Genomic DNA, 13,023 nt, shown 5'->3' with positions numbered 1-13,023 from the left:
CCAAACTGGAGCTTCCTTGAGGTGCCCACATGGGGTCTGGTGGGGACAGTATGGCCCAAGAACAGAGGGCTGATTACGGTCTCTGAGCCCCTTTGCTGCCTTTCTACTCTGCTGCTCCTTCCAGAGATTGATAAGCACCGGGTGTGGGTTTCACCAGCGCTGGAGGTCGGTGGTGCTCCATGCCAATACCAGGGAGGGTGCATCCTACCCCGTCATCTCAGGTCCTTTCTGTTCTTTTTGCTTTCCAAGCTCTTGCTCAACAAGGTCAATTATTTTGCTCGTGGGAATGCCAGCACAAAGCCACAGGCATTGCATGGACACAAGCCACGTTTACATGTCTCTTCTCGTGTTCACATGGCACTGGTCTCCATCCCAAATCCATCTGGCTGGGAGTCCTTGGTTGGCAGGGAGCTGCTGGGGGCTGAGGTTTGGGGGCAGAAAATGGCTCCGTTGACACTTCACACTGACTTCTTGATCCGTTTGCAGTTGTGTGCCAGGATTTACATCTGTTTCAAATGGGTTTGGATGCTTCCCTCTGCTCTCCTTGCTGTTCTCCAGCACAGCTGATTGCGTCTTCTTTCTTTTCTCAGGCAATCTGATCTCTCCATGCAGGGGATATAGGAGGCTGCCATGTGCTTCTGCAGAAGCAGTCACTCTCCAGCACGCTGCAAGCAAAGCTCCACGTGCATTTTTGGTAAAAAGCATTTCAAATCCCTCTTTGAATTTAAAAAGTGCTGAAAATTTGCATTCACTGCTGCCTTCTGCTGGGTGCAGTCAGACTTGCATGTAGCCAGTTCTGTCTGGGGTCAAAGCCAGGAGGGATTCCCTTCTTCAGAGCCAAAAATAAAGGAGCCCTTTTCCTCCAGCTGCTCCCTGAGCTCCGCGCAGAGATCCAGCGCTCCTCACAGCACAATTCCTCCTCCTCATTTCTTCCCGGTTCTGCTGGTCCTGGGGATCTGGCCGGGTGAAAATCCAGCTCTGTTATCCTAGAAGCACCCGGTCCGTTGGCGTGTTTTGGTGAAAGTTTTGCAAGCTGGTTTTTCAAGATACCCTGGCCAGATTCCAGTTGGAGTAATTGCTCACCACTTCCCTTCCATCCTCCTGTGGTTCCTCCTGGATTGGATGCACCTCGCTCTTATCCTCCCACCCTTTTCATAACGTGGCTCTCTGTGTGTGGTGGCCGAGTTTTGCCATGTGTGTTGATATAGGCTGGTGATTTCGGGTGACATTGTGGCTTCAGCTCAACATTGGCAGCACTGAGCTTGAACTCACTCTCCCAGACTGTGGATGAGAGCCTCCAAAAGTAAGAAAGTCCTCCCACCAGACTAAGGGATGTAATGAAATAATGCTGAAAATGGTGGGGAAAGTCTTATAGAGAGAGATGTTTCTCTAATTACAGACCCTGCAAAATGGGTTTTCCCGTGGTTGTTTGAAGACTTTCCTCCCTGGGTTGTCATGGTTTTATGAGTTTTGTTGCCCTGTCGTGCCGTTCCTGCTCGGCTTCTCTGAAGTCTGACCACGAGGTGCTGGGAAGGCTTTCTTCCTCTTCCCTCCTGCATGTCCTCCAAAGAACCTGTGTGAGCTGAAAGTGTCTTGGATGCGTCAAACGTAATTGAATTGGGCAAGCAGGCGTTGCACAGGGCCCTGCTGACAGATGGACACCCACGTGCCAGGGACACGCATGCCTCACTTCTCCCAATGGCTTTAGGAGGCAAGGAGACGTGGAGGCTTTGCCATCACAAGGAGAATGGCTTCAACCACTCTTCTCCTCCTCGTTGGCATCTACAAGCAAACCAAGCACAACCAAAACACGTCCACTTATCCCACTCCATTGCAGGACCATGTGGCTTGGTGGCACCTTGGGGACAGTGTGCAGGAGGCAGACAGGGACCCAAACCCACTGCTTGCATTGCCTGAATGGGAGGAAGGCAGCCGTGCCTCATCCTTGCCTGGGGCCCTGCAGCTCTGCCTCACCCACGGAGGTGTGTGTGTCATTAACTGGATACGTGTGCCAGCCCCTGTCATCCCTGGGTTGCTGGTTGCATTTCTGAGCCCTCGCCATGCTTCTATTAATTCATCTTTTCCACAGCAGCCCCAATTTCTGATGGGTTCAGCTCTGTGTCAGACCTCAAAGCCCGGCAGATCAGCTTGCAGGGGGTTGAGTTTAGGCTGTAAGTGCTGGTGAGGCCCAGTTTTTGGGCTTGCCCTCTCACCTGGCTCCGTACCTTGACCAAGGACCTTCCAGCTGGCACAGGAATACAAGCAAGGATAACAACAGCAACAGCAGCCAACTCCTTCTGCTGGAATCTGTGATTAGTTGGGATTAGATGGCTGGAGGAGAAAGTTTGCTTTGGTTTGTTTTTAAAGAAAGGCTGTTTCTTGCTGGCTCAGCTCTGGGAGCTTGCAGCAAGGTATGAAATAACCCAGGTGGGGAATTCAAAGCAGAGCACGCAAGCTTTTTGCTTTTCATCCTATTCCTGAGGCTGCTGCTTTCTGTGGTGGGGTTGGGGCAAAGCCTCATTGCACCGTGGTGTCTCTGTGCAGGCAGGTTCGGATGAGGCTTTCAAGGATTTCTCTAATCTACCCCATAATCTACCTGTGCTTGCTTTAAAGTCGAGGGATTATTCTGCTGGCCTGAGGCAAATGACATTTCCACCTTCCCCTGCCCTGGAGGCTTTGGCTTCCCCCAGCAACCTGATCTGGTGCTTTGGAGCAAAAAGCCCTTGAGCTCCACCGACCAACACCCAAAACTGGCTGTGGGAGCCTTTGCCGTGGATGTGTCCAACGCTGGCAGCTTTGGGATTGGTTGAGCTGCACTCAGTTCTGAGACTTTTTCACTTGATTTTGGGACAGGCAGAAGGGATGGGGTACAGCACTTAGTGGGCCAGGTTTACTCTTGGGATGTCCCCATGTCTCTTGCTGCCATCCCACCATGCGGCAGATGGCTTGCAAAGGTGGTTGCAAAGTTGCCATCCAGCCCTTGTTGGTCACAGACCTTGTAGCCCAGACCTTGTCTGTAAGTAGGGCTGATGCCATCAAAAATGCTGAATGGTGTTAATACTTAATAACAGCATTGCTCTTCTCCTCACTTAGAAATTGGCAGTCTCTAAGGCATCCAAGTAAGTGGATGCAAACGCTGTGGGGCTGGTCTGCAATGGAAATGCCAGCATCCTTAATAATTAATTTGCATCATAATAATCATTAAATTGGCACACGGGGATAATTACGTGTAGTAGGGAAAGCAAAGCCCGATTAGAAAAGAGATCTCTGCAGATCAGCAAGGATGAAAGCTGGGTCTGAAATGCTGGTGTCCTGATTTTCAGGTCTAACCCTTTCCAGTGAAGCCACCTGCATCAGTGACATTGGGAGGCTGCATTTCTGCTCATCTAGATAAATACTTTGCATTCTTAGGCCAGTAGCCACTCAGTGGGATTCAGACAGACCTGCATTTGTGAGATGGTTTTCCTCTTGAATGGAAGTCTCATCTTTGCCCATGTAGTCTCCTTGTAGGGTTGCAAGGAGCCTGGGCTGCATCAGGGCAGAAGGGACCTAGAAAACAAGACCAGCCTCCAAAGCAAGTAGGATGCAGTAAACAACATAATAAAGAATAGTCTGGAATCTCTTAAAAGCTGAAATTCTTGCATCCTGGCTCCAAGAGCTTAGGACTTTGCCAAGCAAAATGTTGATCACAATATGCTGTTAGCTGGTGAACTAGAAAACATTTTTTTTTTCACCCCATTCTGCCTCTGAGGCCCAGATGAGAGGCACTGAACAATTTCTCACCCTAAGGAGTTACAGATAATTTACACTGATTGGGATTTAAAGAGAATCATGGTCATGCGCTGTTGGACCTGAAGACTTGCATTGGGTGGTCTCTGGATAAATGTCTGATTATCTTCAGATTTCTCATGTTCCTGGAAAACCATGCTGAAATTTGAAGCAGAGCCTCTGGTCTCATACCCAGATTCATTGGGAGTGTCTTGGGAGACAGGCCTCTCTGCAAGCCTTGGAGCTGCAGGAATTAGCTGGCGACTTGACTTTCCATGTGGACCACCACTATTGCCAGCCACTTCTTTGGGCCAGAGATTTCGTAGAATCATAGAATCATTGTGGTTGGAAAGGACCTCCCAGACCATTCAGTCCAACCCCGACCCATCCCACCATGCCCACTGACCATGTCCCTAAGTGCCACATCTCACGGTTCTTGAACACCTCCAGGGATGGTGACCTCACCACCACCCTGGGCAGCCTGTGCCAATGCATCACCACTCTTCTGGAGAAGAAATTGTTCCTAATATCTGAACTGCACCTACTCTAGCACAACTTAAGGCCATTCCCTCTCATCCTAAAATCAACATGGGGCAGTGTCATCATGCCCCTGGGTAGCAATGTGGTAGTCCAACTGGTATCTACATGAAATCACATTTTCCTGCTGAAAACCTACTGTATTCTGGTATTTCAATGATATCTTAAATAAATGGGTTGAGCTGAATATATGACAATCAAGTAAAGGGGTTGGGGCACGTCCAAAATGCCCTTGAATTGTCACAGCAACTTGAGGACCCAACAGGGCTTTGCAGGATGGCTGCCCCAAACCAGGTCAAGATGACAACGTACCGGTGGAACAACAGAACAGGAGAGGAAGAAAAGGCTTGTGGTCACAAGTGACGGCAGGGCTTAGGAAGCAGTGAGATCTGAGGCACTTTGTACAGCAATTTACATTTGGATTTCATGGTCATAATATTTATCACAACTCCATGATGACACTAATAAGGGTTAATTTATGGTGCAATGAACGTTGCAGATATTCATCGTGGACAGTCATGAATTCATGGGTGGGAATGCACAGGTTGTTTTGAATCCTGGGCCAAAGCATTCCTATTGAGGCCTAATACAGAAAGTGTTATCAGCTTAGTGAGGGTTTTGGTTGGTCTGTGGCAGCTCTGATCTCTGGCTGGCTGAGATCTCTAATTTGAGCAGCACTGGTGTAAGTCTGGTATGACTGGCTTGGTTTCCTGACGGTGCAAGTTTTGGAAGTGTCATTGAAGACAATGACAGCTCCATGGAGAGGGAGAAATCACGTACCTGACTGTCTCGAGAGGACTCAGTCTGCTTTAGCCATCTGAAAATCTGGTTCAGTGAGATTGCTTCATGTTAACACTGCATGCCAAGAGCAGAGCCCAACCAGGCCAGGAATGGGAGCAGCATTAGGTGCTCAAGGAGGAATGGTCCTTACTTGGTGGGTTGGTAGTTGGAAGGTGGGGGCTGTATTTTTACTGTTATTTTTGCAGATCAGTAGGCTGTTGGCTTGAAGCTGGGCTGCATGATACATATATGGCCACATATATATATTATATGACCACAAATATGAACCGAATAATGACACATATATCATTTCGTTGGGTAGAAGTGAATTTGAAGCACTTTATTTGAAAGAACACAGTAAGTTATTGGACACTAAAACTCATTTGTAGGGCTCTTTGCAGTTTATGTGTCTTAAACATTGTCACAGTACATATAACTTAAATGCTTGGATCTGAGGGCATGTAATTAACTTCAACATTGCAGGAAAAAAAATATCATCAATCAGCTGTATGGTGTTGTCTAAAGAAGCTCATGGTCAGGATAAATTCTGGGTAAATGTGTTTGGGTTTTCCTGGAGCACATTGATTGTTTTTCCTTCAAACAGCAGCAAAAAATATAATTTTAACTATATTTTAATTACTAATTTTAAAAATGAAAAATTGGTGATTTATTACGACTTTACACTCTGCTTGAATGGCAACGTGATTGAATGAAAATGTGGCAGATCTTTAAGGAAGCTTTTCTCAGCACTCAAGAGCTCTCTGTCTCCAGGTACAGCAAGTTAGGAAAGGAAGGCAAGAGACCTGCATGGCTGAAGGGGGACCTGCTGGTCAAACAGGAGAGCAAGAAGAAATGCACAGGTGGTAGAAATAGGGATAGGTATTGTGGGAAGAGCATAAAGAAGCTGCTAGGCTGTGTAGGAATGGGGTCAGAAAGGCCAAGGCCCAGCTTGAACTGAACCAAGGGATGACAAGAATAAGAAAGGCTTCTACAGGCACCTCAACCAGAAAGGAAAAGTCCAGGAGCTTTGTGAAGCAAAAATCTGCATATTGGAGCAGATTCTCCTGGAGGCTATGCTAAGGTACATGGAAGACAGGGAGGTGATACAGGAGAGCTAGCATGGCTTCACCGAGGGCAAATCCTGCTTGACCAACCTAGTGGCCTTTTATGATGGTGTCACTGCATCAATGGACAAGGGAAGAGACACTGATGTAATCTATCTGGACTTCAGTGAGGCCTTTGACATGGTACCCCACAACATCCTTCTCTCCAAATTGAAAAGAGATGGATTTGACGGGTGGACTCTTCATAGGATTGAGTCTCGAGAGTGGTGGCCAATGGCTCCATGTCTGAATGGAGATCAGTGATGAGTGCCCAGGGCCTGGGCAACCTGATGTAGTTGCAGGTATCCCTGTTCACTGCAGTGGAGTTGGACTGGATGGCCTTTAGTGGCCCCTTCCAACTCTGAGGATTCTATGGTTCTGTGATTTCATTTCCCACTGCTCAGTCTAAGAACAGATAAAGATTTTATTTAAGAAGCCAAGCAAACTATTTTTGAAATAGTATTCAAGTGTTCCTTTCTCACTGAACAACCAAGGTGGAGGATTAGAACCACTGGCACAAGAGGAGGAGGAGATGGGTACAGGTAGAGAACAGCGGGTAGAGGAAGAGCATCATTTATTTGATGGTGGTTCCTGTCAAAACAGGGGGAGGAGGAGACAATCAGTAATGTTCTCTAGGATTTGGAATTGGAGCCCATCTGATTGAATACTTCCATTAATAACCTCAGCAGAAGAATCCCGAATGAGGTGGTGATGCTCTGTGACGGTGCAGTGAGAGGGAGGTATAGTCAACAGAAAGAAGCACGAGGACGTCATGCGGGAAATGCATAACTTTGAGGCTGAGTAATAGAAATGAGATTAAATTGAATGCTTAAAAGAGCTAAGGCATGTCCCAAAGACAAACCCAAATTCTTTGACTACTCTAGTGGCTGTAACCAGGTTCTGATGAAAGGATGGGATGGTCAAGAGCCATTGGTGTGGTTCATCTATGAAAGCAAGAGTCAGAGAACCTCATATCTGAAATACTTTGTATTACTCATCCGAAATCAGGGTGGCACAGGAATGGAGGAAAGAAAGCAAAATCCAGGCAGAAAGAAGAAGCACTGAAGCTGAGGGACTGCAGTGGTCCAAGAATAGCCAAGCTGTGGATTATCTGGGGCAGAAAATTAGGAGGTTTCTCATCATCACAAGAGTGAGCAGTTGCAAGAGCTCCCCAGTGGGGTCAGAGGGGACCCGAGGACACTTTTCCAATCTGCAAGAGCAAAGGGCATTTGCATTCCACTATGGGTCATAAATGTGCTTGGGTTCCTCGCAGCAGCAAAACTTGCAGGTTGTGAGATCCGCGTGGCAAGGAGCAGCGCTCCCGTGTGTGTGCAAACAGCTGGGCAGCGAGAAGTGGGAGAAGGGTGAGCAGAGTTCAAAAGCAATGAGGCATCGGGTGGCAACCTCCACACCCAGCAAACGCCTGTAATAACACCTCTCTGCAGCGCCTCGAGAAGGGCAATGAGCTCCACCGCTCGCTGCCTCCTGCAAGGGGGACTTGAAGGTGGGACTCCAGCATGTGCTCATCCCTGCTGCTGCGCTGGTGGCTTTGCTTTAACGGTGCTTTCCTCTAAAGCTAGAAAACCTGCAGACATAAAGCTGAGTGGCAAAGTTGGGCCATCACAGCGCATCTCCCCATGATGAGGCAACACGAGACCCCAGCAAAGTATAAATGGAGAGAGGAGAGAGGTGAAGCACTGTTTGGAACATCGGGGTTCCCTCAGCTCCTCTCCTGTCCCAGGGTTGGCTCAGCTATACCTTCTCAGATATCCCTCTTGGCAGGGATTGTGGGGAGTGCAGCTCCACCGATTGCCGCCGGCGTGCCTCACGCTCTGCCCAGTCCTCCTCTGGCTCCATGCCCTTGAAGATGGCGAGCCTCTCCGAGAAGGTTTTGGATTGTGGGAAGAGAACGTAATTGTAGATGATGGACGCGGCCGCTGCCCCAACCAGGGGGCCCACCCAGAAAACCTATGGAAAAAGGAAAGAGACGAATGGGGTAAGCAGAAGCCTGCCCGTGCCTGGAGGATGAGGAGGAGCCAGGGTCTCAGAGCATTACAGGGATCTTATGGACCTCTTCATCCTGTTTTGCTATTGAGAACAAAATGCATGACAGACCTGCCCTGGCCCTCTCTGTTGACTTGGTCATCTCTTGTCTGTTCCCTTGTTGTTATGCCGGAATGTACATGCCCACTCTCTTCTGTCTCTTCCTCCTCTGAGAGTCAGCACTGTACAATCTCCACTTATGACAGCACTGTTGTGAGCACAACAGTGGTTTGGGTTCCTCTGAAGATGTCAGCCTACCCATTTACACATTCCTATGGAGAGGAAGAGGCTCCCAGCTTGGACACCTCTGAGCACAGCCGCAGAGCCAATGCTGAGCTGGCAGTGCCTGGGAGTGTCTCTAAAAGAGCTGATGGAAAATGCATGCCTGGATCCAACCGGAACCAGGAAAGATCTCCAGGATGGTGAGAAGAGCTTCATTCTCCATTGGTTTTACCTCTTATGCTAAGTCATGGTCAACAAACCACACACCCTTTTCCTGATGCAACTCACCCTGCTTAGATAAGCTAATTAAGCACCCAGCAGCCCCACCTCTTTCTGCAAATCTCCACATCTCTCCTCTAAACAGGAGCTGGTGCTGAGATGCTGGACCTGGTTGGCTTTTTGTTTTTCCAGGAATACTGATAACCTGGGGGGCCCAACCCACTGACCCAGCACCAAGACCACAATTCTTACCCAATGGTCACTGAAGTCTCCAACGATTACAGCTGGGGCAAAGGATCTGGCTGGGTTCATAGAGCAACCGGTGTAACGGATCTGCAGAGAAACATCACACTTAGTGTTAACATTAAGCCCTTTTACCACATTTTAATATAACCCAGTGTGTTATTAGCATGATTCATCCACCAAGCCAATGTTTCATATCCCAGCATACCCCATTCCAGGAAAAGAAATGCTACCAGCTTCCAGCTCCTGAGTCAACACACCTGAGTCCTATTTGTGCATCTCTGGTGCAAGCAGATGTGTCTGCATGGTGCAACTTGGCTGCAAGTTGGGTGACGTATACTGCAATGGGAACACGTTTCTGCCATGCCCGTTCCTGGAGCACATTGCTACTCCTTGCCACAGAGGTTTAAGGAAAGTAATCCCACAGCACGCCACACAGGCTTGCATATCATTAAGGATGAAAGACGTGATGCAAACACTGCTGTTCTTAATCCGGAGAGGCTGGGAGTGTTGGAGGATAATGTGTTTTTTTCCCTGCAAAAGTTAGCTGTGAGGGATCTCCCTGGCTGTCCATCCCACGCAATTCCCAGTTTATCGTGGTCTTGAGAGTCTCAGTTGCTAGCATGCTTGCTCCAGGGTAGAAGACCCCATGGACCCCTGGGAGCTCTCAATGGGACTTGAGGAGCAGCAAATCCAACAGGTTATGGATTTTTTTGCAACCAATAACAGCTCAGTTCAGGCTATGGTTGTGCTATGGCTTTGGTGGGATCTTCCTGCTGCACCCACTTCAAAACCATAAGTACTGCATCAGTTACAAATCCCCCATGAGTTACAGAGCTTTTGGCAGTAACACAGAGACACTCCACCAAGCACTGCTCTTTAACTCATTCTACTCACCCCAAGGAGATGTCCAACGGCAACAGAGAGGCCAATAGACAGTGCAGGAGACCCCATGTTGTCCTCCCTGCGTTCATCAGTGGAAGCAAAGATGCAGAGGACGAGCTGGAAGGTGAGAAAGAGCTCGACGGTCACCGCCTGCCCCGTTGTCGTCTCATTATGCAGCTGGAAGGGGAGAAGGCATCTCAGGGATGGGCAAATTCAGTGCCTGGACTGGAGATTTAGAGGGGAAACCCAGAAAGGCTGGAGAAATGGGTGAGATTTTTGGAAGAGGAGGAGAATTTTCCCAGGAACAATGGAAAGTGCCTCAGTGGGTAGTGTGAGATGGACATGGAAGGCAATGCTTTTGTGTCACTCCTTTGGGCATTGTTTTTTCCCCTCTCTCTTTCCCCCAAAGGATTTTTTTTCCCCTTTGCCTCATGCTTAAAATGCAAAATGCTTTTTTTGGAAAAAACACAAACAACAACAACAACAACAAAAAACAAACCATGAATTGCTTTTCAAAAGTGTCAAAAAGAGATATTTTGGCACAGGAAAAAAAAAAATCTCATCTTTCTTCCCACTCTTCTTTGACTACAAAATTATTCTGACTTGGTCCAAATCTGTGCCTGTTGCACACCCTCTCCTCCAACTCCGCTTTCTGGCACTTTACAATTCCTTGAAGGTTTTTAATCTGGATCTGGATGGATCTGGCAGCAACACTCTCTTCCCTCAGCCCATCCTGGCACATCTCTGCCTCTTCTTGCCCCGTGTTGCCCCTGCTTTGGGTGTCCCCCCCAAATGCTGATCCCAAGAACTCTTTGCTTGGTGACACCACACAGCAGTAATTGTCCTCCTGCCCATACCCAGGGTGGGATCTCGCTCTTCTCTCTCTGATATCCCCCTAATTTTGGAAGGATGATTTGTGCAGGCAGCTACGTGATGAACAGCCCACGGGGAAAAAGAAAATCAAAATCTCTTCTTCCAGGTGCTTAATGTTTTAAAACAGCATTTTGAAGGTCTCTTAGAACTCTTATTTTGTTGGGTTTATTAAACCTCAGCTATTATCAATATAAATAGTCTTGTTCAGACTAATCCTCAGTTCCTTTTCAACCCTTTTAATCTCTTTGGCAGTGAAGCTGGGTTTGGCAGTGCCAGCTGACTTCTGCAAGAGAAGGGATTTCCCTGTGCTGCCTCCTAAAACACGCTGCCTTCCTCCTCCTCACCAGTTCTGGGTGATGCTGCTGCTGGCATGGGCATCTCTGCAGAAGTACAGCTGCTCCTACCCATGGAGAAGGGAGTTACAGTGAATGCTGACTTTCTCTTTCAGTCTCTTTTTATTGCATGCATGGTTTGACAAGGGGATTTGGGATATTACTGGGGAGCTTTTGTGGCTTCCTTGTGTTCCCTCATTTTCTTTATTTCTCCCACAGCTGTAAAGGAAGATCCTTGTGCTGAGGGTTGCAGAACGCTGTGTCTTTGCCTGGTGGCACTGCTGGAGCATCCCTGTGTTCTGGGCGCTGGGATGGACCAGGTGGAACTGGGATGGACATCCCTCCACAGTGGGATGTGGCAAAATGAGCAGTGTTATCTGATGAGAAGCTGGGGCTTAGACAAAAAAATCCCAGCCCATGATCCCTGGTGCTGTGGAATCTCACAGCACAGCTACACCCTATAGATGGTGGCACAGTGTAATGGAGAGGGGAGAAAAGGCTTCCCCTGCCCACACCAAGAGTGGTAGAAGGGATGGGACTGGGGCAAGGGTAGCTGAGATGTCACAGAATCATAGAATGGTTGAGGTTGGAAAGGAAATTAAGAATCATCAACTTCCAACCTAACCCAACCCAACCCATGTCCTTCCCTAACCTGTATCTCCACAGAATCAAGCTCCTCCTTAATAGGGCCTGAGATAAGACTGAGATGAGGGTAAGATGATGAGACCTAGATGTCTCCTATCTAGGTGCCTATCTAGCCAGCTGGATCATCTCTGTTTTCAGTCCCTAAAAGTGGAGGAGCCGGTCTGGAGCCCTGTCTTCATCCCTGCTGCTGGAAGAACCCATGCTACATCTCACCCTGCCAATCCAGTGTTTACCAAAGGTTCGTGCTGACCCCAGAGCCCTTCTACACATCCCTCAGTCTTCCCCAAGCCCCATCCCAAACCTCTCAGCTTCTCCTCATGCCCGGCCATGCGCTGCGGCCTCACCTTGTTGATGGCCAAGCCTTCCCGCGAGTCGGCTGGGGTGATCTCATGCAGGATGGCAGCCCCTGCCACGGCCCCCAAGAGCTGGGCCACCACGTAGAAGACTGCACGGAGGAAGGAGACGTGGGAGCCAATGAGGCAAGCCACCGTCACCGCCGGGTTGATGTGAGCTCCGCTGATGTGCCCCAAGGCTTGGACCAGCGTGCCGATGGCCAAGCCAAAAGCCAACGCAATTTGAAGGATGCTCGGGGCGGAAGCTGAGGGCCAGTTCAGAGCAGAGCCCAGGCCGAAGAGGATGAAGACCAAGGTCGCCAGAAATTCTGCCAGGACAGCCCTGGTGAAGGCTACAGAGCGGAGCTCCCACATCATGGAGGCTGTAAAGACTGGCCCTGCTTGCAGGGACTTCAGGCAATGGCTGTAGCACTGCTGGGCCCAGAGAGGATGATGGGGGTACAAGCCCTATATATAAGGGCATGGGATGCAGGAGGGTTGCCCGCTGAAGGAGGTGGGGTCATGGTCCTGGGAAACCCAATGCTTTCCTTCATTTGTGTTCCAGCTGAGGGAACTTCAGAGCCTGCCCCCACTATTAAAGCTGGGGAATGCAGTGCTCACCACTCTTTGGAGGGCATAAATCAGCCTTGAGCAATGCCAGGAAATGTTGCTTCCTCTTCCCAGTGCTTTCTTAGCAGGGCTTTGGAAGTGCTCCTTGCTCCTCTGTCTCCCTGTCACCTACAGCACGGGGAGAAAAGAAAGTGAATGAGGAAGCTGTAGGGCTAAGGTGGAGCTGACCTGGAGCCCTGCATCACCCACCCAACCTCATGGAAAACTTGTTTTGATGCTGGCCATCTCACATGCTGCTTCATATATACATTTTTTTTTTCCCTTCTCTTCTTTGTAGTATCCATATCTACATCCATTTAAGGACAATGACTGACTTTTGGTGCTTTCGACTCAAGATCGTGCATTCCCAGTTAAGATTTTATAAGTGTTACACTCCATGGGTCTTGCTGATGAGTATGGATAATTTCAGGT

General features: G+C 48.8%; 1 protein-coding gene across 2 annotated transcripts; it reads right to left on the bottom strand.

Moving 5' to 3' along the window:
• Window positions 1-5,399: 5,399 nt before the first annotated feature.
• On the bottom strand, window positions 5,400-12,425 carry AQP2 (aquaporin 2). 2 transcript variants are annotated; one of them, XM_040654757.2, is made up of 5 exons: window positions 11,995-12,425; window positions 9,813-9,977; window positions 8,925-9,005; window positions 7,947-8,156; window positions 5,400-7,773 (listed from the first exon to the last, which is right to left on the bottom strand). In XM_040654757.2, exons 1-5 carry the CDS (start codon window positions 12,358-12,360, stop codon window positions 7,765-7,767), a joined length of 831 nt encoding a protein of 276 aa, XP_040510691.1. In that variant the 5' UTR covers window positions 12,361-12,425; the 3' UTR covers window positions 5,400-7,764. The 2 variants fall into 2 exon arrangements, with proteins under 2 accessions (XP_040510691.1, NP_001279001.2); NM_001292072.2 differs by lacking the exon at window positions 5,400-7,773 and having other exon boundaries at window positions 7,905-8,156; window positions 11,995-12,374.
• Between the last annotated feature and the right edge of the window lie 598 nt (window positions 12,426-13,023).

The sequence above is a fragment of the Gallus gallus genome, chromosome 34 (genome assembly GCF_016699485.2).
Source record: "Gallus gallus isolate bGalGal1 chromosome 34, bGalGal1.mat.broiler.GRCg7b, whole genome shotgun sequence".
In the NCBI taxonomy this organism is placed as follows: Eukaryota; Metazoa; Chordata; class Aves; order Galliformes; family Phasianidae; genus Gallus; species Gallus gallus.
Note: the sequence above shows the minus strand (reverse complement) of the source record. Positions and strands in the feature narration are given on the sequence as shown.